The sequence below is a fragment of the Haemorhous mexicanus genome, chromosome 6 (assembly GCF_027477595.1).
Source record: "Haemorhous mexicanus isolate bHaeMex1 chromosome 6, bHaeMex1.pri, whole genome shotgun sequence".
Classification (NCBI taxonomy): domain Eukaryota; kingdom Metazoa; phylum Chordata; class Aves; order Passeriformes; family Fringillidae; genus Haemorhous; species Haemorhous mexicanus.
This window is the reverse complement of record NC_082346.1, coordinates 54,400,692-54,427,108: the sequence shown is the minus strand read 5'-3', so window position 1 is coordinate 54,427,108 and position 26,417 is coordinate 54,400,692. Positions and strand designations below refer to the sequence as shown.

At 36.4% G+C, this 26,417-nt stretch overlaps 1 protein-coding gene across 3 annotated transcripts in view; it reads right to left on the bottom strand.

The window, feature by feature from the left end:
- Positions 1-26,417, bottom strand: part of WDR25 (WD repeat domain 25) — a 60,372-nt gene that overhangs the window by 14,098 nt on the left and 19,857 nt on the right. For all 3 annotated transcript variants that reach the window (XM_059850328.1, XM_059850327.1, XM_059850329.1), the window contains exons 3-4: positions 12,824-12,971; positions 3,409-3,539 (exon numbers count right to left, since the gene is read on the bottom strand). In XM_059850328.1, coding sequence (XP_059706311.1) covers positions 3,409-3,539; positions 12,824-12,971 — 279 coding nt within the window. The remainder of the gene's footprint in view (positions 1-3,408; positions 3,540-12,823; positions 12,972-26,417) is intronic.

The window sequence follows — 26,417 nt, the reverse complement described above, 5'->3', positions numbered from 1 at the left end:
TGAATGACAGATTAACACACTTGACAGAACAGGCAAAACAGGAAAATCTTGTAATGAATTAGTATGAAAGAACTTGAAAGATAGAAAGGTTGTTTGTGTCAAAATTGAAACAAAAGTGGCATGAGGCCTCAGACATCTATTTCAGGTAAGAGAAAATAGCACTTATTAGAACAGGACAAATTTCAAAATATTGGCTGGGACACTCTCCAGTTTTAACTATGGCTATAACTGTGTAAGATGGAAAAGATATGTGAATAAGGATAGCAATATAAAATGAAAGCAGGAAAACCTGAAGAATCCATTGAAATCCCCCAAAACTAGGAAGTGGCAGACATAACATACTGATGACACTGATAATTCATGCCTAACCAACAACTCCTTCTATACCTAAGAGTTTGAAATGTAACTACAATATTTTGCACTAATGATGCACAGGTGAGACTAACCTCCACCTCAGATGTTTGTCTGCTCCTCCTTACTGCCTCATGTAAACTGGCTGCTACCCCTCTCTATTTGCCTTGTCCCTGCTGCAGCTGCACTGCTCATTGGTGAAGGACATGTTTCTTCTCTTCCACCAGTTTCCAGGAACAGTTTCACTGAGAACACTTTCCAAGACAGCCAAACACCAAACTCCAGTCCACAGAGATGCACATATTTCTGTAGGAGGCACCTTCTCTGGAACATCAGGCTGAGGTGGTTGGCAATATTTGGCAATCACAGGCTGGGATGCTGGTGGGGCTTTGATGGCTCTGACCAGGTTAAGCACAAGGTGCTCCTCTTCACAAGGAACTGCTTTCTGAATCTACCTGTATGCAGGTCTGATCTTTAATCAGGTTTGCCAGAAATATCAACTGACAGTTCAGCTGTGGTTAAACTGAGGCACCATCAGAATTCAAAACCTAAAAGGAAGGAGCTGCTTTAAGAGACAAAAACATTTATTGTCATCATTGCTTGGAACACAGTACTGTTTGATACTCTGTCTGGTGCCAAGGGAAAGCACTACTGAAGCTCTGACGATTCACAAGGGGGAGGAAAGGGCCAAGAACAGCATTTTTCAAGCCATTTGTCTTGGTGACACTCTAACACTGTTCAAAGATAAAACTACTGCAGATTGGCAGAGATACTGACAGCAGAAGAGTAGCAGACTCAGGAGACAACTCAGAACTAATCTATCTAGCACAAGCACTAACATCTGTTCTCTAGCCCCTTAGCTCTACTTGAGTTAATGCCAGTTTTGCAGACTTCAGATCTTGTCATCAAAATCACTGATATCAGAATTGCTGAAAAAAAATTTACTCAAGCATAAGTCTTGGATTGTAAATACCCATTGTAAACTAATCTTTTATTTCCTTGAAACTGAAATGCTTTTTCCGTTATCAGTATTTGAGATTGTGTCCTACCACCTGTGAAAAATTTCTAACATATTCTTCCACAACCATACACAACATGAGCACATTTTGCAACATGTGACTTCAGATTTCTTACTGTAGAACAGAATCAGTTATCATTTTCCATCAGAAAAGACTGGGCACTCTAGACACACACAAGCTGGAGGCATTGCCAGTTTTGGCACGACCATGCTCATCAATCACAATTGATTTCAAATCTAGAGAAAAATCATCTTCACAGATTCTCAGAGATGGTTGCTCAAAGATATGCCCAGGTGCAAAATCCATTATAAAGAAATGACATGGGGTGAAAGAATGTCTCTGCTTTATACACAGCCAGACTATCACTTGACTTTGTGTATAACTACAGTATCATTTCCAGAAAAGATTATTGGACCAAGTCAGAAAATCTCTGAAAGAATGTTTTGTCACCTACATCTGCCATCTTCTCCTGGACTACAATCAAAGATCTTAAATTTCACATAAAAATCAACAATTTATAAGCCTTAAAAAGATGACACCCATTTAGTTCCTGAAGCACCTTTAAAGGCAGTTCAGCATACCATGACAAGAATGGGTTCTCTATGTTATAAAGGACATTGAAGGATTCAATTACAGACTGCACCTCCTCCCCACATAAGTTCTACTGTTATGAGAATCTCAAGAAAGAAAACTGTATTTGCTGTGTCATTTTCATGCTATGAAACCACTGATCCTTCTCTTCAGGAGTAAAGACCTCAATTAGTCTTTCTTCTTCAGTTCCCTGCCAGAAGGAACAGTGAAAATGGAAAATCTAATTTCCTTTTTTAAAAAGTTACATAGGTATTTTTTATTAAATGTGCTTATATTTTTGCAATTTAAAACTAGAACCATCTTCCTTCACAGACCTATGCTTTGAGAACCTCTTCACATCCCTATGAAGGAAAACCAGCCATCATACAAGTATGATGGATACAATGAATCCCATCCACTTTTACAAAGGTTTTCATACTAACACTGTAACTCTGAAACTCACAGTAATTTTATTTTCAGAGTAGCCTCAGATGTGGCAGTCTCAATATGTATTTACTACTGTTTTTCTTTTAAGAACTTATTCATGTGGTAGAGATCCTACATAATTAAAAACTTTCCTCAAACATCAGTGACAAATGCAACTGCAGCACAGGAACTTGATTGTTAATTGCACAAGAATATTCTGTTTCCTCAACAGAGCAACTCCCACAATGATTTCAGAGCTCTGCTGTTGAGCCCTCATACCTGAAATGCATCTCCCTTTATCTCTCACCTATTATTCTTAGTACATCACAGACAGAGACAAGGTGGTCTATGCTATCTCATCTTTTTCAGGTCCCTTCTGCCATCCTCAAGAGTAAACAGATGGCAAACTATGATGAGTAGGATCTACCCACAGAGAAATTCAAGGGAAAACAAAGAACTAATGACTTTACAGTCCCTGCTTCTCTTTGAGCTGTTCTGTGCATGAAGATGTTGCTTACCTTACACTTCCACTGGCAGAGTAGAGCTCTGGTCTTACCTGAGCTCGGGATGGCAGCTGGGAGCACATTGCTCTTTGTGGTTCATGATAAAGTAAAAACAGAGGCATTTCACACCTCTGTGGCCCTTCATGAATGTAAAAATTGCTCCAGGCTTCTACACAAAAGGTACAGGCATAAGATACACATCCTGACCCACATATAAGAGCTTCAGGAGCAAATTAGCTGTACTGTTTCTTTGCTTTTCACAATCCTCAAATGAGCTACTGGCTTTGTTTATTTCAACTAGATGTCACTTATATCTACAGAAAGAAAAAAATATTATTTTTCTGTACAGTGTTCCTCATAGCACTTAAAACACATTATAGAGGTTCATATCAATGAATAGGAACACAGTGACAAATGCAAAAGACCTCAGAATAACATTGCAATGGAAGACCAGTAAGTACATCTAGCACCTTGGTAACACAAGCACACACAACCTGGGAGACACTTGGAAAGAGAAAGAGAAAAAAAATTTCCTTTACCTTAGAAGTCCTTAAATCCCATGCTTTAACTTCTGGGCTGAATCCTCCACAAATAAAAACATTTGACTCGGTAGGGTGGAATTTCAGTGCACTGATCCTAAATTCTGTTTTGCTGCTAAATATCTGCTTCCCTAAAATCAAGTGACAAGTGGACATTAAAATTTGAGCAGAAAATTAAGTATGTTATTCATTTCAACTTAATTTCAAAAATATCAAGGTTGCTAAAAGTGAACATGCTTATAATAACACACTTCAAATATCTGGGGCTAGTCTAATTTAATGAAAATAAATGACAACTCACTAATTTCTATCCCCTTGAAACTGCTCCTGCTCATGGGCCTCTACACCACTGACTGCCTCCCATTGAAAGGAGACAACAAGTGGCTCCCACACTGAGGAGAGGAGCTTCACTGAGGTCACAGTTCAGACAACATGCAGGAAGAAATCTACAAATCTAATGGTTGAATGTTCCCCTACTGAGATGCCAGTCTTTTTCTTGTCAGTGAGACAAAAATAAGTGGAACAAAACATTGTCTGTACAGAAATACCACGTCCCAATCTATATTACAACTCTTGAGTTGTTTACTTAACTTTCAGTGAAGGTAGGAGTGAAACTTCATCTTGAAAGTAGGAAATAATTTGCAAACCACCATATGAAGGCAATAGCTGTTCCCATGGATACACTGTTGCCAACATTTAATTGTACACACTAATTTCCACAGGATCCTGTGGTAAGTATCAATTGGATTTAATTGTACACACTAATTTCCACAGGATCCTGTGGTAAGTATCAATTGGATTGCCTGCACTTTGGAACACAACAGAATTCAGCCAGGTTAATTTATAGGACTTTTCCACAGTTTGCTGCTTCCTTTCATCCTAATAAATTCATGATATTACAGTACATTCACTGAAATAAAATTTTTGGAACAGCAGTATGAACCAAGATAAATATATCTGCTCACTTTCACAATAACAACTGTGATTTATATTTTACATATCCCATATGAAGATCTACATTAAATCAAGTTACCACTGTAAGCAACAGTGAAGGAGGTACTGCAGAGCTAAAACAAAAAAAAATCCTTTAAAATACAATGAGAAAAGCTTCTTAAAATATCCTTAATTTGCATTTTATGCAAGTGAGGGTTATCTTAAAACAGGCTTTTTTAAACAACTGAAAATACTTTCAGCTAAAAACATTACTGACAGATGTAAACTCTTGCAGTTAGGTGTACAACACTGAAATTCATTCACACAGGACTTTTATGCTTATTTCATTCTCTAGGGCCAAGGTATTTGATTTCATCATCAGTTCCATTTTCCTCATCTGCTGAACTCAACTTACACAGTCAATAGGCCAAGACTTGTAAAATTATTTATGTATTCAGTTTAAAGAAGAGGAAAGTTTTACTTCATCACACATGCTCATCAAGGGAAAAGACAGGGGAAAAGATTACAGAGAGCCTAAAGGAGGGGTCAGTGTTGCTCTATGTGAATTCTGGTATTTGTAAGGGATTTTTGTCCTTTTTTTACATGACTTGCCACCAATTGCCAGTGCAAGATCTAAAGGGCCTCTCTGTCACCACTGAGTGAAACACTTAATTTTGTCCATGAGTTCCTTCCCCAAAAGGACAAAAAAGTCATCAGGGCAGCAGAGATTTTCTCCACAAGTCATATCCGTGACCATCTCTTGCCATGGGAGCTTTCAGAACCCCAACAGCTACAGAGATTAAAAAAAAAGACTCCACGGGGAATGAAGAAAGTATTAAAATCATCAGTTATAGGAGCAACAAGATATTACTCTCATGTACACCACTACCAGGCATCATTTGGGGGGGCTTTAAAAAAAGCTACATACACAGGCATCTTACTATCACCACAGCACTTAAGAAAATACTGAATTACCCCATGGAGGCTCACTACTCATTTTAATAGCACTTTACTCCCAAAGGAATTTTTTCTTACTAGTTCCCAGCTTAATAAAAATTCTGGGAGTATAATCAACAAGTTTTCAACGGGACTGCAGCCAGAAATTAGCAAAAATGCAGCCTACCTGTACTAATCCTGTCACACAGCCTTATAAAGGACACATCAAGTGATCACTGTTCTCCACAAAGAGCGTGGTCCAAATGGCATTAGACATATTCATAACTCATTCAGTGGAACTCCTCATTTAAGCTTTTGGCAATCACTGGCTTTGCTATGTGTTTACCTCCACAAGAATTCTCAAAACTGCTTTTTCTATAATAAATAATTGTGTTTTCTAGCCTGAGACACAAGAAAATCAGGTAAAACATAGGCAAAAAAGATGTGCATTTAGTTCAAGATGCATTTCATCCACTAACTACAAGATCTGTTACCGTTCCCACAGAAATATTGATTTAACATAATTTGGTATTAATTAATCAATTTTTCCATCTCATTCCCAACAGCTTCCAAGTAATTTAATAATTTGCCTGATATTTTCTTCAGAAACTAAAGTGCTCTAGGTCCCTACTCTGTCTCTCCCTGTTTAAAAGAGAAGTGGGCACTGAATTTGCTCTTTTCTTGTCTTCTAGAGATTGCAATTTATCCAAAAGCTCTCAGTGACAGTCACTAACATAATAAAGCATAATAATCTCAGTGTTATGAACTCCACATTACAATGTAATAACAAATAAAACTAATGCAAACAATCTGAGCATCTTATTCACCTCTATATTTTTTAACCCCATTCTTTTTCTTATTTTAAGCTGCCACCTTATGATTTGATGCAGATATTAACCTTTTTTTTTTACTTAAGTCAGAAACAATCACAATAAACTCATACTAAAAGCTCAGGCTTTCCAATTAACACTTTGCAAGACAACCCTCCCTCTCTCATTGTCTCCCCAAAGTGAAATTCAACCAAACATCTCTTTTTGGGAATTGAGTAAGCAGTGTTCTGAAGAGTTTGGTGTTTGGTGTAGATGTGTACATGAATTCCATTCTACTGCCATGTCACAGAAAATGAGCAAGACTGGAATGCAGACAGGCTGAACAGCAGCAGATAACAAACTCAAAAGGAAATAGGGAAAGGAAACACTCTTATTGTCACAACTAAAATTTATTTGCAATTCACAATTCACTCAGAAATTTAGGAAAAGTATCCATGTGAGAGATGGAACAGGTTAATGCAAAAGATGACATGGAGCATATTAGCTCATGCAATTCAGTAATTTGAGGCAATGAACTCAACTCTTAGCCTTTTTCTGTACAAATTTTGCTTTGTGTGTAATACTACCATGAGCAGAATTTATTCTTTCCAGGCTGTAATGCTGCTATGATGGAACCTACCCCACAGCTTGGGAAATCCAGGTTCAGTGTTTGCTATAGATCCTCCTCCATCTTTCTGGAAATCTTTTTTTTCAGTTACCCATCTTTTTCTCTCCAATTACTCACTTTATTAAATGAAATGAAATATTCACCTTTGGGGGGTCTTACTTTATATATTGAAAAAGAAGGCCTTTGAGGAGAAGACCCCCTTTTCCATAACAGGTATAACTCAGCAAGCTTGTATATACCTTTATTTTGTATATATTTATTGCATTTTAGTTCCTAAAGGCAGCATAACCAACTCATAGACTAGAAAATTAGGCCTTTTGAAAATGTCTTTGGCTAATTGAGGGAAAATCCATGCAACATATCATTTTCCTTTGTAAGGGGTTGTTATTCCAAAGCAGAAATCAAATGTTTCTCTAATCCTTAATTTTCACAATATCAGTAACAATATCTCCTATATCTTTTGCAGCATGTTTTATGTTCTTTAAAGGCTTTAATTAAATTCTCCCAGCATTAAAGGCTTGCCAGTAACATAATAGTAACATGCACAATATGGAAAAAAATCTTTTAAAATATCTTGAATATATGTTTCTGCTTTATGCAGCACCGACTGTGAAACTGCTCAGCTATGAAATCAGAAGTTTTAAAGGCTATTTAACATTCTGAATTTTTCACAGAACATCAGCACAGTTACTCAGCACAGGATGCTTCTGTAACTGTGCTTAGTGGTCCTCAGGTTCACACACCTACCTGCATAACCCTAAAACATTTATTTCCTTACTCTAATCTGTAATCTGTCTTTCTGTGAAGAAAGGTGAAGCCTGAGACTCACAAGGACACCAGAGTAATCTTGCTGAGCAAAATGGATTTCCTGCTGTGTTTAGAAAACTACATAAAGCAACATATACAAAAATATTTCATTAAAGTCACAGTCCCTCTCATGCACAATAGTGAGAAAACAGATTGATTAGACATCATTTGTTCTTAACAAATCAATGCTGTCTGTTACTTCTCCATTCTTGGTGTGCTTACAAATGGCCTTATTATTTTCTCAAGAACCAAAGTTATATTGATTACATGTTTTTTCCTAATTTTTTGTCCCTGCATGTTCATAGGTTCACAGCAAGTGCAGATGTTTGAAATATTAAATAATTTTCTCTTTTTACTTTTGAAACGTCCCCATAATAAATATTTTCAGCAAGGCTTTACACCAGTGAGCATAAAAAGTAAAATGCTGTTACCTCCTAGCTGGAGAGTGCTATGTTCAACTTATTTCATAAAACTGCTGAATCTTGGGGGAAACCTTTGACCTCACATCTAAGGTGCCTGCATACACTCAAAAGAAAAAAAAATAAAGAAGCAGACAAAAACATTATCAATCAACTGGGCTTTTTTTTCTGAGGTGCCATATAAAAGCTTTCTGCATATTAAAACATATTCTCTAAATACTACTGGGAGAGAAAAGGAGGAACAGGGGAATGCCACAGCTTTCCTGGGGTGATGTTTAGGTAAGAGAACTAGAACTCCTATATGAATAAATATGACTACATTAAAAATAGTAATGTTATATCTATAGGACTATCAAATTAGAACAGAAAAAATACATAGAAAGGAAAATTTGTGGTAGGTACAAAATGTTCCATTAAGAAACTCTCTCTCTCTCATTATAACTCTGAGGAAATTATATTTGAAAGCAAGCTTAGTCCATGAACTAAAATACAACTGCAGCATTTGGCAACTTAGGAAATGTGCCAAAATTTCTTGGAACATTCCCTCTGTCATAATATTAAAGAAATGAAAAGTATCTACAATATGCAAATAGTAAAAAACCCAGCCAACGTTCTGCCTATGCTATTATACCAATTCATTTGTGACTAATGAAAAATCTACTGATTAATAAAACATGCATTCCAAAAATAAAACAGTTAAAAATAAATTCTAAAAATACAATTACCCTTCCAAAGTTTGTAGAGCATCTCCATTGCATCTGGACATAACAGAAGTTAAATGTCAAATGTATTTGACCTAGAATGTTTTAAAAGCATTTTTTTCAGTGCTCTCAGACTATAGCACTATTTAATACTCTGTAAATAACAATGTGTCTGAACTACCAGTAATAGAAAATGACTGTGTGTTATTAGAGAAAAGCAAAACCAGGGAGTCTCAGACTGCTGCATTATTATCACATTTGTGAAAACATTCAGAAGACTTTAGTTTTATAAAGAAATAATGTATTTAAAATAGGACAATAAAAAAATATTAGCCAGTAACAAGCAGTAAATCTGCAGGTTTTGGATCTACCAATATTCATGAATCTCCATAGTGCAGAACTGAACTTGCCTGATGCACACTGCAACTGATCACAGAACCACTCATGTGAATGACTCCTGCATAACCTTGAGTTCTTTAAAAATTAATGCATATTTTGGGTCCAACCCATATTGAATGTGTACAACAGCTTTTAAGAAAACCATATTTGTGGAGAGTCTTAGCTTCACATCCTGGTGTTAAGGCACTGGAGAGCCCTTGAAGATAATAAATGATCATCTACAAAAATTGAATTCAAAAAAGACTTGCATAGCAACATCTATTATCTCTTATCCAAACCACAGTAAGAGAACTCCTTGTATCTCATTAATTTGAATTCTTCTCTTGTCCTGTTCTTCATCACAGTATCCTGTAGGTTGGACCTCCAGGGATCATCTAGTCTGAATCCCTACTCAAATTATGTCCAGCTGCAGCAGATTACTTAAGGGTCTGTCCACTGAAGTCCTGGGTGTCTCCAAGTACAGACTCCACAGCTTCTCGGAACAGCCTGGTTTAGTATTTTATGACCCTTGAGCTGAGCCAACAATTTCCTGTGTCCCTACATTGTTCCTTTATCTCTTATCCTTTCACTGCACATCTCTGAGAAGAGCCTGGTATCATTTTTTCTACATGCTAAGTAAATACTTCCTGATCTGGCTTGGAATGATGCTGACCTTCTTTGCTGCTGAGAACACTCCTGATTCACACTCAGCACCAGGACCTCCAGGTATTCTTCTGCAAAGTTTCTTTCTAACCAGTTTAGCATCAGCCTGGTCTGTTGCAGAGGATTACTCCATTCCAGATGCATGTCCTTGCTGAACTTCCTGAGATTCCTATCAGTTCTTTTTTTATCCTTGCAGTATCTTAGATCTTTTTATATGTAAGAACTTTCATTTCATACACGTGACAAGGCCAAGAGGTTTGATGGTGCAAAACTGCAGGATAACATTTCATGGATGTGTCTTCTGGCCTTATATCAGGATTTTTCTGCCAACAACAAAAATTCTGTTTCATGATTAACGAGATTTCAGTGTTTGCTTCTATTCTGATGTTAAAGGTAGATCATAAAGGTAGGAAAAAAACCACTCCAGAAGATGCAATATATTAGGACATGGGATACCCAAACTGAAGTTCAATCTTAGAAAGAAAATTTCCCGAAAAATTTATTCTAGTGTTGTTTGTTAAAAAATTGCTGACATATTCCATTGAGAAATATCATAACTAGCCTTCATCAGACCCAGAACAATTAGCCAGACAACCATTTTGATTTAATAGGGCAGAAACTATGTTCCCAACAGAAAATGACAAAAAATCCCCCACAACTCAGCAGCTCAATACCATGCATTTACTAAGCTGTATTTGCAACCTTTTTAAACTTTTTAAGTCATTCTATATAACCCTTAGGTTTCTTTTAGTGAAGGACATGCAACAATTTTTATGACACAGATGTAATATATAAAATATACCGAAAACAAAGACAAGAAAGATTAGATTTTAGGAAACTACTGGGAAAATGCTGAACCAGAACAAAATATACAAGAGCATAGAGCCTGAAAGAGAGCATTATTATTTATAAAATCCCACTGGCATGCATTTACTACATTTAAACACGCTGGTAGTTAGTTCACTCTAGTAATGGAAAGTAATTAGGACTGAAGTCCAAAAAAGTATGTGAAAGTCCAATGTGAAGGAACAGTTCTAACATCTATCTGAAGTTAATCAAAGAAGAAATCATCTCAGCACTGATGAAGAGTGAGGAGGAATGAATGATTCAGTGAACTAATGTAAATCAAAATCTTATAGATGCCTTAGTGTTTTTCAAATGGAAATGAGGCTTTTTATATCAAATTGATTTGGATTCCAGAGGCAACTGCTTGCCCTGTCTCTCTGAACAGAACTGACTGAAATGTATGAAAAGAAGAGCAACTTTACAACAGGGAAGGAGCTCAGAAACTGGCTTGCATACATAGGAAATCAGACTAAAATTCTCATCACTCCTATTATGCTTTTCCATATGTGTTGTGAAAGTCAGGTCCAATCACAACTGCAGTTCAGAGGAACTACAAGGAATTCTGTGTTCTTTAAATAAGACAGTAATGAATACCTGATATTTCCAGGTATATAAGCATTAAATTCACACAAACAATTTACTTAAGTAGCTAGAAACACTCTATAACTCACGAGTCACTATGGAAAGAACCATTTACAAACTTACCTGCTTTGATACTTAGTAAATATATTTTGCTATTCTTATTTCCTAGAGAAGTATAAATGAATCACTATAATCAATCCATACTTCTGTCCCATTACTGGTTAGTTAAGCTGAAGAGATGTTGGAAATTAAAGCATATTATTTAAATTATGTATCTTTGGAATTTTCCCTATGATTTTATGAGATTTTTCCCAGAGGAGCGAAAAATTACTCAGACACACAAAATCTATTCAGCTTCTATAAATCCCATTACAAAGATAGCCATTCCATTTAGAATTTTTAAGCATTACAGACAAAAGCAAATCCACTTGAATTAGTAAAGATTCATTTAAAGATTCAATTAGTAAAGATTCATTTATATGTGGGACTAGAAAGATTGCTGTAGAAGTCTGACAAATTAATGACTGGGTATACTAACCTCATGTACTATTACACCAAGTATATAAAGCTCCTTTCCCCATTAAAAAAGCTGATTATTCTCAAAACATCAGTATTTTGTAACATATTTTACATTCCTACACTGCAACAGCTCCCTTCCAGCCATTATTGTATTCAAATACTTCTGGTACAACTATTGTTGAAAAAAAGAAATTCTTGGAGCATGGAAAAGAACCTTTTTCTCATGTGAACAATAAAAATTTTCCTGTCTGCTTTCCCAGTTCCTCTGAATAGGACTTCTGCTTTCCAGATATTCACATACAATGTAGTTCTTGCTTTCATGCAAGGGAAAATCTTCCTAGACAAAAACCACTCGTAATTTTTGTAAGGATTTCTATTGTAGTCTTACAAAAAATATTGCACCCTTGCAGGAGTTAAACACTTAAAATAAACTAAGTGGGAAATGTAAAATTGCATCTCTTCCCTTGACAATGTCCCATTTTGGATCTAATTCATACACACACACAGAGATGTCCTATAATGCACAGCCCCAGTGAATGCTGCTGATGTTGGAAACATACATTAAGGAGAGAAGGAATATAGCTGACAGAAGCACTTTAGTTTGTGAAGGAGACATGAGGAGACACAGCATCCAGGAAATTAGTTGTTAAGGTTACAACAATCAAATCCCAAATCAAATTCAAAAATGCATCAAAGGAACACAAGTTCAGTCTCACGGTTTCATACCAGAATTTAAGTTTCTATACTCCTAATTAAGGTCCTATTCAGAAAAAAGAAAAAATCACCTAATTAACTTCAAGCACAAACTTCAATCCAACAGAGAATGAGATACAAGCCTATGTTTAAAATAAATATATGAATAAATGTTACTGAAGTCAGTCTTAAGAAGCTGTTCAAACACTTTAATGAATGATGGTGACAGAGCATAAAAACACACATTTCATTCCATTCATCAGTGTAGTATCTGACAACATAAATTACATGTGATTGTCAACTGTAAGATATTTCAGTTTTCTCAAACTTCTCCAACTACTCTTAATTGCCAAAATACATTTTTTAAGTAAGGTCACATTTCAAGAATTCTACCTTTCATCTCTGGATTTGTCTATATTTTAGAAGATTAAGGCTAGCAAGATCCCAAGTTACCTGTACACAATAAAGAAATGGCTATCATGCATTCTTCATGGCCTTTACCTGTTTCTATATCTGTTAAATGCAGCATGGAATCAAAGCCCCCACTGAGGATCCTTCTTCCACAGGATGACCACCGGGCAGCTCGAACAGCACAGGAGTGACAGGAGTAGGTTTTTAGACAGCAGCCTGTATCTACAGCATCCCATACCTTAAAAAGAATGATAAGGACACCTTTACAAAGAACCACAATATTTTTTCAATAATAATTTGCTACAGCAAATCATTGTATTTAAGAAAGCTTTGCATTCTGAAGTTGTATCAATTTGTTTCCAAGTAATATATTTTAGAAAATACAGCTACTTTGACTTCAGTTACCAAATACAGTTGAAAAAAAAATATATATAATTATATATATAATATGCTATATATATAATTATGTTTATAATATGTTTTTCATAGTTCTATTTATGTCATAGTTTTAAGATAAAATTAGAAGTTTAGCAACATCTGACACATATAAAAATCCAGTATGATCAGATCTGTGACAGAAGGCTAAACATCAAAACTATTTTCTTATAAATGTTCTTCTTCAGTAAAAACTGGATTATAAAATATCCTGTGGTTGTACAATATAATACCTATGGAGCTTAAAATGTGAAAAGGGAGAAAAAAAGCAAGACTTTGGTTAATGTATTTTTATGTTCAATTATATTTGCTTCTTACTGGACAAAAAGGGCTTGCTGACAGTATCATTACATGATGCATACTCAGAAGACAACATTCCATTAAAGAAAATTATTTTATCAAAAGATTTTCTATCACAAAGCACAGTTCTGCAATGCAAAGCAACCAATTATCATTAATTACCTGACTAGTCAGTAAAGACTGAAACCATGAGGGCCATACCCTTAGTATTCCACCCTAATCACAAGTTTAAAAAAATCAGGGAAATTCTAATATTACACTGCTTTTGAAAGTAAGTTTCTTTCTTTTAATGAGTTTTAATGCTTGTTTCAAGTTTCACAGTATCAAAAAAGGGTTAATTATGTCTTGGAGGGCTTTTGGTACGAGGACGCTAATGAATGAATCCAGATGAAAGGAAAAACAGGTGGTACATGCTTCCAATATTTTCTGTCATGTTTTAAGATTAAGTACAAAAACTCAATTTTCACAAGAAAGGTAAAGTAAAGCAAGTCTGACAGCACTTTTGAGTTTATGCTTCATTTTGAAAAAGCTACATAACTGGAAATAGCACATCCTTAAAGCTGCACATTTCCCTCCATTGTATGAACTGGAACAAGTGATCCACTCTGTGGATGAGATCACTGACGACACCCAAGGGACAATTTACCAGGTAGCACATTTCTCTCCACTGTTTTACTTTCCATCAGTTCTTTTTTGCCCAGGTAATGGTGGTGTTGCAATGTTTTCTGAAATTAGAGTTGCATGGGTAAGGCAGTTTTGACTGAGGAAATTCACTTAGTTTGCTGCCCATTAATGTAAACTTTTAATTACAGAACTGAGTTTTGAGGAAAAAAGACCAAGAGTTAAACAAGCACTTAGGGGAGCATCTTCCCCTGTCATATCCCACTTCAGTCCAGTGTTTCTCCCCCTGCTCCTAGCCAGCTTCATCAGTTCTCACTGGGCATCATGGTGAAATGCTCAGCCAGGCAGTGAATGCTCAGCTGTAACAGAACGTGTCTGCCTCAGGTTACAAGCACCAGGCTGTGCCTCCAAGTGACAGAGATGTTAACCATGTTATGTGCACAAATGGAGAATCTTCTCTATTTCATTACAAAGGAAAAGGCTTCAGGTCCTATCAGAGGATCACTGCAAAGCCACCATCATGTCTGCATTTCCTTAGGGAGCCCCTTAAGTGCTTCCCCATTCCTGAGTATTTCCACTGTTTAACCTGCGGCAAGTGAAAACAATGTGGCTCATGGGAGAGAGAGTTCCACTGTGCTCTCTCCAAAGCTGGACAGGAATTCTGCTCAGCTGCTGGTGCCTGCTCCCTACAGGCAGCCATCATCACTGAAAAAAGGAGAGTTTGCAAAAGGATGAGTCCCTGGCATTTGAGTTTGCATCTCTCTGCCCAAGACTCAGATGTCAGATCAGCAGATTCTCCAGGGTGATGGACATTTCAGGGTTCCAGTTTCAACTGAGAGAGTCAAGTGAGTCAAGAATTTGTGTGGAAATAAAGGCCTTTCTAGGCTTTTTTCTTCACTTCTTCCAAATTCTAGGAACTAGGGCCATTAAAGCTTCCTATTTCAAGTGACTGATGTTGAGAATCTTGCCTTCTTTGGCAAAAAAGGAACATGAATTGCAATCTCTTTACCAGAAGAGGATCCCAAACATATTCTTCTGAGTGGCATCTATACATGAACATGAAAAAGGATGTGTTTTCAAAACCAGTCTAAGGCTGAAGATAAAGACCACAACACCGTAAATCTAAGTCATGGCTTCAAGAATTTCAAAGTATTTTTTAAAATAAATTAAGTGCCTTAGAACTATTTTTAAAATTTCACTTAAAATACCAAAAGCTGCTGACTTTAACCTGGTAATAAATACTTTTACAAGTAGCATTTGTAAAATAAACTCCGATGTTTACATGGAAAAAAAGATCCTATTTAGTACAGAATAAATTACTTGGGCATGGGAAACAGTTCACTGAAAAATACAGAGACTGAGATATATATAAATCTTCATTCAGAGGCACTGAAACACATGTATCAAGTATTCTAAGACTAGAAATTATTATACATCTGCCAAAGCAAGACACATTTATACGAAATTATTTTTACCAAGAGATCAACTGCTTTAAGTGTTGTAGCTTGGGTGCAAAACTCAGCTCTCACAAAAACTCAGTATTATTTCTAGATTAAATACTGAATTCTCATTAAACCTGACGTTGCTCTTTTATCTTGTGATGGCCATTGTGATTTTATTTGTTGAGCTAAAAATTTAAAAGCACACATTTCATCCTGCTACTCTGAAAATACTAATTTTTTGCCACACACTCAAGCAATAATGTTATACATTAAAACAGTAACCAATCCGTCATTTCCCTTTATAAGAATCACAAAAACAATGAAATATGCAACTGTTATTAGAAAAATAACACATATTATCATACTGCCTCCTCTAAATCTACAATTATTAACTAATTAATTCTACAGTATTTGAAAGAAATAAACAGCCAATACTCATTTCTGGCATAAAGGTATCATGAAAACTTTAATTTTATTTTTTCCAATTTAATTTAAATTTACTTTAAATTATCAGACTGGTTCACCTTTCATTACTATTTCTTACTCTTCTGGGCTTCACTATTTATAATACAGTATTTTCATTCTTTTCCATAAATTGTTTTCATTTCATTTCCTCTCCCATTATATAAATTATGGTGATTACATAGTTATCTGCTAGGATTAATGTATGGGGCCAAAATGGCAGGTACAAACAGCAAAGTGACAAAATTATACTAGTGATTTCTTTACAAAAGCAATTTTCCTTTTACTTTCTCTGAGGCACATTGTAATTCAATTGCTCTTTCACATTCTCCATAGTATTTGGAAATAAAGGCTTCAGAAGTTGTTTGCTTCCCTGTATAGCCTAGAAATGCTATGAAAACACTGTAACATGTATTTGAGGTAACATAACCAGACCTCCTTGCCCCTGAGATTGGAAGTTCACAAAGCACATAAGCAACTACACAATGTAAGAGATGAGATTTATTATAGATGTTTCCAGATCCTATTTTCTGCTTTCAGGAAAACAGCCTTGGAAAATAAAGCAGTTTGGATTGAAGATAAAAACTCTTGGTAAGTCACAGCAGGAAGCAGGAGAGGGTAAGCACTTGATACTCAAGTAAACAGCAGTCACAGAATAATGCTCTGGGGTCTGCTGCACAATCAAGCAGCTCATAAGGCACAAAGAAAAGGCTTTTATCTTACTGATCATACAAACTAGGGATTCATTCCCAGAAAAACCCCACACAGTAACATAAGCAGAGGAACCAAAATAATATGAGAACTCATCAAGCAGACCAAGAGTGATAAATTAGGAATTGAGCACATCCCTTTCATTGCCATGCTATGATTATCCATGATGAACTTGCCTCCAGCTTAGATTGCAGAAAAGAAAACCCAGCAGCCTGACTTTCAGAAAGAGAAAGGTGCATCTATTCAAGCAGGCAGTCAGTAATTGCACAGTGAACCTGAGAACAATGATTCAATTGTGATAAATTAGAGGTTGGAAGCAAGTGAGGAATTAAGTTGTATGCATTTTGAATTTGCATGCATAGAGGAACTACAGCAGAGCCAGTCAAGAATACTAAACAATAAATCAATTTCTGGAGCATGTGTACCACCAGAATTAAAAAGTTTTTTAATGGATGGATCCATGTTCATTTCAATATAACATCCATACTAAGAGAATTCTTCCCTCCTCAATTTAGCCAGGTGGTGCCAAGTTCTGTTACCAACTTCCTCTGTCAATGGCTCCTAATGAACCACAGCAAGAAATCATTTCATACTTGTCAATTACTATAAATATAAACGTGGCATTTAAGAAATAGCCCTGCTCAGGGATGATGTGGGATAGTACTGAATTAGAGAATGCATGAAGAAATTACCATGCTTTGACTAGAATAGACTCTGTTCCATTCCTCAGGCTGCTCCACAGACTTCTGAATCTGAAAAGACATGAGCCTCTCCTGTCCCTTTTTTTGGAACAGCACTTCTCCCTGATGTGTCTCAAGGAGACAAAACTGATTCAGTTTTTTACTTTGTTTTTTAAGTGCAGAACTGAATTCAGGTCTGAAAGATAAGCCATATCTGCTAACATGCAATTTCTAATAAAAAACAGTAGAGAAGAAAGCCCCAAACTATCTACAAAAAGTGTCTTTTCTAGTTTTCAAAGCAGGGTCTGATCTGTACTTTAAAAGGTTCTTTGAAAATCAGTGGGCCAGAGGGCAGAAATAGTCTCATGGTAAAATTATAAAAAGGTATCTCCTGCTATTACTACTTCAGACTCCCCAGTTGGATGAGGTGCAGCTTTGGGCAGGACTGCAAGAGCTAAAAGTGCCCCTTGGTTATCTCTAACACACAGCAATAAGGGTAAGGGGCTACACAAGGAGGTAGGTACATTCTTTTGTTCATGGAACTGAGGCAAGTGAGTCCCAGGAAGGGAAGCAAAAAATAGCCAAACATTCGAATTGCTAGGTGTGCCTAAGCCTCTCAAGCCTGACTTACAAAAAAAGTCTGATCTTGCATATAACATATATAAATTCCTAAAGTAACTACAGGAATATTTAGAATATTTTATGTTTGTTTCAATTCGTGTCTTTTTAAAATGTTGAACTAAATAATACTGTTGTGGTACAAAGCAAAATTTGTTGAAATAACTACGAAAGAAATCACTTGGACTCTTTTGTTTAAACCTGCAGTTAAACCATGTGAAAAAGAAATTAATCTCAAAACCCCCCAGTGAGCTAAGGTCACTTTGTGTATAACCTTGAAGTGCTAATAAACTTATTTTCAAACAGTTATGAAGGATGTAAATAGATGTTCAGATTGTTATGGACTATGAGTGATGACATTTTGAACACACCAGCTTAATTTTTAAACCAACTGTCCCAAAAAAAGAGTTTTTCTGCAGGATTCTGTATAGCTAGATAAAGCTAACACATTTTCAGATGTGTTGAACATTTGTTTCAGGAATGTTTAAAGTGTTCTAGGGAACATATTTTAAATGACATCCCTTTTCCTAATCTAGACATGGTGTAAGAAGTATATATCAATGCTGTCATTTGAACATTTACAGATTTCCACTAGTTTTCTTCTTGCAGCAGCTGTAACTCAAAATGTAATTATCTTACTAATTTGAAGGGAAGAATCAACTTAGTATTGTTTTAATATCTGAATAAAAGAATAAGAATTTATATTTGGATAGCTTATTACTAGACAACGCTTACTACTGTAGAAACAAGGAGAATGGAAAGTAGAAAAATATAATAAATTCAATTAGCTGAGACAGCCAGCATAAGGCCCAAATTTGTTATTTTTCCCTTAAAAATTTTAATATTAAAATTTCACAAGTGTATTAATCAAATCAAGGTAATGAGGTATAAAATCTTCTCTTTTACAAAAAAAAAGAAAAATTAAAACAAAACAACAAACAAACAAAAATGTCAGAAACAAAATCAAACTAAACCCCAAAATAACCCAGTATATTAGACATAAGATAGTTCTAATTTTGTAGGGGGCTTTATTCAGGCAGAAGCATTTTAAGTTATAATACTTGTGGCATACTAGTTGGCACTACTACCAGAAACTACTCAGTGGTGTGAAAACTGATTTGCACACATGTCAAAAAGCTTTAATCCTAGAAAATCCAGCAAAGGTTAAGTAAAAGCACTACATGAGCTTAATGCCAACCAAGCCTATGAAACACATTTCCAATTATTTGGTGTTTTATTTTAATCTTCCCTCCTACAAAAACTCAGCAGCCCTTTCCCCAAGGAAGGCTCCATAATTGTTAATTGTGAAGCTTTGTTTGGGGGGTTTTCCCATTAACAGGAAAATAAAAACCCAATCAAAAGTGCACTTTGAGCTGCCAGCTTCCTATAAAATGATTTAAGAAAACACTAATGGAAGAAGATAAAACATTGACATTTTCAGTTGGCAAAGGAGGGGCAAGACAAAGAAAATAAAATTCTGTAAAAAGGAAACAAAAACTCCACACCACTGTGGCAAGAGCTGCCCATCTGATTACACACAATAAAGAAATATTCTTGGTAAAGCTTTAACAAGAGCTATTACACTTCATTTAAATAGACTTAACCATTCCCTACTTCAAAAGTTAACCTGTATCATGAGGAAAATCAAATCAACCAAGGAAAAATGAAGACATAAATAATTTTAAAGTATAAAACTATCTGGGGTTTTGCCAGTAGAAATAATTAATGTTGCCTCCACAAGAATCTCTCAAGTCAAAATTGGCAAACAGAATTCTTCAGAAAGAAGTAAATTATATTTTAAAAATGGTAACAGTAAGACACAGAACAATACTGACATAAATATTTCATACACATTTCTGTTAAAGAATTTGCAAATTATATATTCCCATTGTATCAAGTGTCCTCAGGACATACTAATCTCATCTGTGAAAACTCTTTTTTTTAACCATTTGATTCAGAAATGGAGAAAGTAAAGAAAACTTGGACTCTGGTGAATTCCTATTTCTTGGATGTCATTTGTTGTGGATGCTAAGAACTGGTCAGAGAAGAAAGTCAGATAAACTTCCCCAGGCATTGCCCGGGGAAGTTTTGGGAAAGTTCAGAGAAAGAATTAAAACCATCTTTAATCTTTCCAGCTGGTGCTTTGAAGGTGTAGTTTACTTGGAAGAGTACAAGAGGGTGTTGCTCCTAATTAATGGTGTGAGGGATATTGATTAAGGACCAATCAGGTCCAGCTTTATCATAACTGTCTACAAGAAGGATATGAGTCTAATAAACTTGGCTTGGCCTTCTGAAGACATAGGAGTCTGTGTGTCCCTTCATTCACCCATGGCTTAATACAACAGCCACAATTCATGCTGGAATTACAGACAGAAAGATGAAATGGATAGCTGAGACCTTATTTCCATTCAGTGATTTCAGTGTTCTTTCCCTGTTGATTATCTGCAGTTTCTGGACAAACAAGCTCAATCCTCCAGTGTTTCACCACCCTCTCAGAGGGAGGCCAGCACAGGCAGGGGTTGCACAGCTCCTACACACAGCTGGTGTCTGGATGAAATGCTGCCAAACACCCATGAGTAACACATGCAAGGATGCAGTAACACGGACTAGCAAAACACTAATAACAGATTCAAATACTTGATTAAAGTAAATAAGTGCTAGAATATTATATAATTATTCAGAAGTAAGCCCTGCTGCTCTTACAAACTGAAGCTAGAGATTAGAATGAGTTTGTTTATAAAGAGCATTTGCCTAAAATTAATATCTCTATGATAAAAACTGAAATACTGTTGAAGTATGAACAAGTTCAGGGTGAAACCTTGAAAATAAAACCATGTTTGAGGGGGTTTTGGGTGGGTGGTTTTTTTGTTTGTTGGTTGGTTTTGGTTTTTTATAAATGTGCTCCATTCCACAATCATGGGCCATTTCATTGTTTTGTAGAATTTCCAGTGAGCATCTAGTTAAGATTTGGCACCAAGCTTTGAGTTTCAGGGGCACAAAGTTTACTGCACTGCAGTATGTTTGGCAGAGAAGTTTGTTTTTCTAAACAGAGATGAGGGCTACAAGTTTCAAATATGCATTTATTTTTAGTATCACAATGTAATACAAGGCACGTTTGTATTGCGACAAGAACACATTACAAAGCAACAAAACCACTTTAAACAAATTAAAATCAGCAGGAGCTATTTATATCTTACTTGTTTAATGAAGAGTACCAGCAGCACAGGTTCACCCCCACTAAAATAAAAAAAATATTGAAACAAGATCAGTAAGATGATCTTGCGGCTAAAAATACTTCCAGGAAAGTGGGCAACTGAAGAGAAGTACTAACACAACTCAGAGCTCCTCAGATATCATCTGAATTTCTCTACAGGAATTACTGCCACTCCAGCAGGGGAATGTAAAAAACTGAGGAGACATGTTGAAGAACCTAAGAACCATCAAACTTTATCAACTTTGTCAACTATAATCAAGTTAGCAAAGACACAGAGGAATGTGAAAAAGCAACCTAGTTTCTGATAATAAGTATTAGAGCTTTAATTAAAATGTCAGTTAGAACCTTTAGTATAAAACTGTTCAAACACAGCCATCATACAGTTGCTAGCATTTTTTATTAGTTACATTTCTTGACAGTATTAAGTTGCAAGTAAACTGACATGCCTATTTTCATTACTTTTATGTATTTTTTTCCTACATTGGCAAGTGAAATCTTCATAGCTCTAGTTTCCCTCCTTGGAACCAAAATATCATTTGTAAGAAAATTAAAATTCTCCTGAAACCATTTTATTTTCCTTTAAAAACTTCAGGGAAATAAATTACACCGTTAGACTTTCAAAACACATTGATTTCTTCTACAAAGCACAGATTTGTTTGTTGGAATGTTTTAGACCATGTGTATCATTTTAAAAGACACTAGAAAACTGCAGACATGCACAGAATAAAGTCTTCACTAAATGAGATCAAGATCTCTAAATGCACTGATCATTCTTTTGACTTTTATTCTGGCAGACAGCTAATTTTCCCAGCTCTCCTTTGTTCTTAAAAAGCAAAGACTCCAAAGGAATGGAGATGCAATAGGTGTTAAGAGCAGCATTCTTTCCCCTATTCTAAGATTTGGAGAAACACTTTGCTTTTCATTGATATGACACCACTCTAAGTAGAACCCTGCTTCCTAAGAGTCCTTTAAAAGCCAGCAAGACTTGTGGGACAGCAGCAGGGCTGGCAGCAAACACCCTTGGGCATAGGTGTCACTTCAGCACCCTCTGTACTGGCACCTCCCTTCACTCCTGGCTTCAGCACAAACTCCACAGCACCAAGACCTCAAGTGGAGATGAATGAATCAGTCACATTAGACAAACACTTGCCCATCCTTCTAAAAGGCCTGGAAGATGCAAACTCTGAAAACTACACCAATTTAGACACACTGAGAACTGCAAAAATTTGAACATATATTAAGGTGTAGGACCCATGTCATCTTACTTTGACTTTGGCTACATATTTTAATGTCCAAATGAATCAATAATGCAGAGCTGCCCATGACAGCTTGTGGTAGGATTTTGCCTAAGCTATATCACACAATTAGAAATAGGCTGGAGTCGTCTTTACCTTCAGAAAAAGAAACATCAGAGCCCCTCTGGCAGTTGTACAACTTCAACATGCTGATTTGTTTCCACAGAAATAGCCTTATCCTGCAGTTCAGAAATAGGGGTGGAGAGAAAAGATGGCTGCAAGCCCACTGTTTAACTTCTTGCAGTAAAGGTCTTGAAGTAAGAGCAGGTATTTTCCTTTACCCAGAGCAGAATACATTTTGATAAATACAAGCAGTTTGATTATTTAAGTGACACTGAAGATAATGCAAAATTTTAGTTGTATAGCAGAGATGACTTTGCACTGAAATCAGGTTAACCAGAACAACAAGAGAGCACCAAAACCATAGGTAATTTATTTGGATAGGTTTTTTTAAATTAAACTGAATATTTTTGAATTGCTTTGAAGAATACACCTAGCCTGAAGGCTACAGGGACAAACTTTGGCTAAGGTCTTCTCAAGATTTTTCTGCATAATATGGTATTTAACAGGACGATGTACAATATAGGGACTCCACTTGCTCTAGCTACATTAGGGTCAATGAGACTGAGAATTTTTCCATTTTTTTCTTGAGGAAAACATTCTGTTTTACTACAATTGTTTGTGCCATTACTGAGTTATTATGATGCTTATGTGTCTCTAAGCACTGGGGAAAATAATGGCAAAAACATACAAGCTTATGGTCCAAGTGACAAAGGTCTCTCAGTGCAAGGTTTGGTCTCCTGCTTCCCCTGGAACAAACTGTTCCTTGTGCTGTGAATGTTCTGCCTTCTAACACACACATCCAATTGCTGCATGGGAATGGGAAGTGCTGCTTCCCATGTAAATTAAAGAGCCCCCAGACAGCTCCTAACACAAGGCTGCCTCCCATAATCCTGAATGACAATTCCTCACAGGGAGATCTCAACAAGGTCCAAATCTCTGTAGCAGGAATGCCTCCTCAGGTGGGTCTCCACTGGATGTGTGAAGGTAGATTTTATCTAGTATGAAGTCTGTGAAAAATACTGTTAAGCCTCGAAAGCTGAGGAGCATCAAAGAATGAGTAATATGGTGAGATTCAAGTGATTTATTATATTGAGGATATTTGCATTTCCAGGCCACTCATGAGGAGTGTAGGAGGCAGATGCCTCAAACACATCAGGATTTCTCAAAGTTACATATTTGACCCCCAAGATATTCAGTGCCTCCTCTAAGATCTGCTGACTCAAACAAAACAGTTTGCCCCACAGATGGGGATGGCCATCTAGTGTGCAGCAGTGCACACACATTAACCCTCAGCAAATTCCTGACTTTTAAATGTAATAGAAAAATCCTGCTCTGACACAGTTATCTAGAAAAGTTCTAAAACAACTTGGCCATTTTAATTTTTTTTGCTGTTGTTTTTGCAGTTTCCCTCCAAGCACACAACACAGTTCAGTTTTCTTCACTCAGCACAGCCATCACCATAACTCAGCCTTGGCCCTGACATGGAGCCAGGCACAGTGCAGGGCTGTCACCATGTCATGCTTACTGTACCAACACTTGCTTCACCTTCCCTTCCAGCTTCCCCACATGTTATGTTGCTCATAATAAATACATGTCACTTCTACATTTATCTCCATTTCACTTCTACATTTATCTTCATTCCCACCCTTCATATCCATGTGTCTCTGCACTAAAGAGGGGGATGGTTTGGGTTTGTTTCCCCCACCAGCATTACTCCAGCTGTCTCAGGTGCACTGAAACTTGACTAATTCACACTAATTTTAGCACAGATGAACAACATTGGCTGTGTCATGCTATTTTCAAGCATGTTTCTTTTTCAAATGAAGTGAATACAGCAGCTTCTCTTCACCAAGCAATTTACACAGCATCAACATGCATCATTAGAATACTCAGATTTTTATTTTTTCTTTTAGGGAACTCAACTATCTACACATTAACAGCTTTACATAAAACAAAACTGACCAGCTTTTGTTACTTCTCCTTTGCATATCCGTGCAAACCACTAGACAAAAAGGGGCCTGCCTTTCATGTGACAAATAACAGAAGATTCCAAATATGTTTAATATTCTTTGTAATATAGCTCAGCTCCTATAACATCATTTAGATTGCCCTACGGAGTTTCTGTACTTTGTACTTTATAACATTTAATCTCTCTCCTGTGAAATCTTGAAGAACAACCTATTCCATAAGTCAACCCAACAGAAAGTTATTGACAATGATTTCATGAAGAGCTTTGTCCCAAAGGGCATTGGTAGGTAATTTGCAAATCTAATGTACAACTAGTCAGCAGAGGGTTTTCAATGCTCACTTGCATTCCCACAATGTGGCACAGTGATACAGCCCCCCTGAAGGTGAATGAGAGATCTTTGATTATGTTTTTCATCAATACAAAGTATAAAGTTTGCATCAAATTTTAGAATTCAAAAAATAACCTTAAAAGAACAACTACTTACTTTTTTTACATTCTGCACAAGACTTTGGTAATTAGGTTTTTCTTTATTAATAGATCAGGGGCTATTTATCTCAACAATAAATTCAAAAACATTAACACAGACACAATATTCATTCTAAAAATACAGGATTTTTTTTTTCTTAAAGCAAATAAGCATATAAAAATTTTGCACTTGTTTTACCTAGATATCATAAGCTGAAGAAAAACTACAGCAATTTAAGACACAAGAAGTTGTACCTCAAAGAGAGATTATTACAGTAGTCCAAATGATTCAAAGCTAGTTTTCAGATGTAACCAACCTTTTAAATTTAACTAGGAGTACAGCTCAAATGAGAATTACTGCTACACAAGTGTGGGTGGAAGCATCTATAAATACTCAGAACTTTACATGTTAAAAAGTATCTACTATGCTCTCCAGCAATAGTTTAGAAATAAGGTAACAAGCTTGCATATTTGTTGTGTTTTTGTCATATTGTGGAGATTGTATCACTAACTTTCATTTTACAGTTGGGGTGAGAGCATGCCTTTGCAACTGGAAATGAAAATAATAGCTCCTGCCAAAACCCTAGGAGAAGATTGAAAACTAACTTTCTCCTCCGTGGACGTTGACTTGAAACTATGAATTAATGACAGAATTATCAAGGAGCAGATATGAACATACTGACACTTGCAAACATTGCCTGGCATTTACACAGGACCCAATTAAGGTATTTTTAACTAGAGAAGTAAATGTAATATTTAGTTGTTGTAAAATACACACCACTGCCCTCCCTTGTTTTGCTCTAAAGCCTGACGAACACACTTCCTTTAGCAAGCAATAATGCATAACTGTTGTATTCTATCAGGAGGGGCAGCCTCTGGTTACATTCCCATAGTACAAACCCACTTGATCAGCACGTTGGTGAAGTGGTACCACGAGAAATCCCAGTTAAACTCAGCCCAAGGAAATACCTGTGCATCCCAGCAGAGCATCTCACCAGCCCCACTGAGCAGCTCTGACACCCAGCTGGCTCAATTGCTCTGGGCAGCACAGCCATGAACATGCACCCAACCCCAAAGGTCCACCACAGGTCCCAGAGAGCTCAGCTCCTTGGCACCAGTGCAACACAAACATTTAAACAAGGCAGCCTCAGGTGCAGCATTTCTCACTTCAGCAGCAGTACAACACTGTGGGACTCACATTCTCTGAACCTGAGAGAAGCAGGGAGAGAAGCAGAGAAAAGAATGATCAAAACAACTCTTATCTCATTTGCTGTGTCCATGTTGTGCCAAAGTAGAATGCAGTATGGAGATGGTTTACCCAAAGTGATGGTGCATTCTGTCAGCCAGCAGGCAGTCACGAGATTCTGGGCAGTTGAGTTGAGTTGGGTGCTTTTGCAGATTCAGTTTAG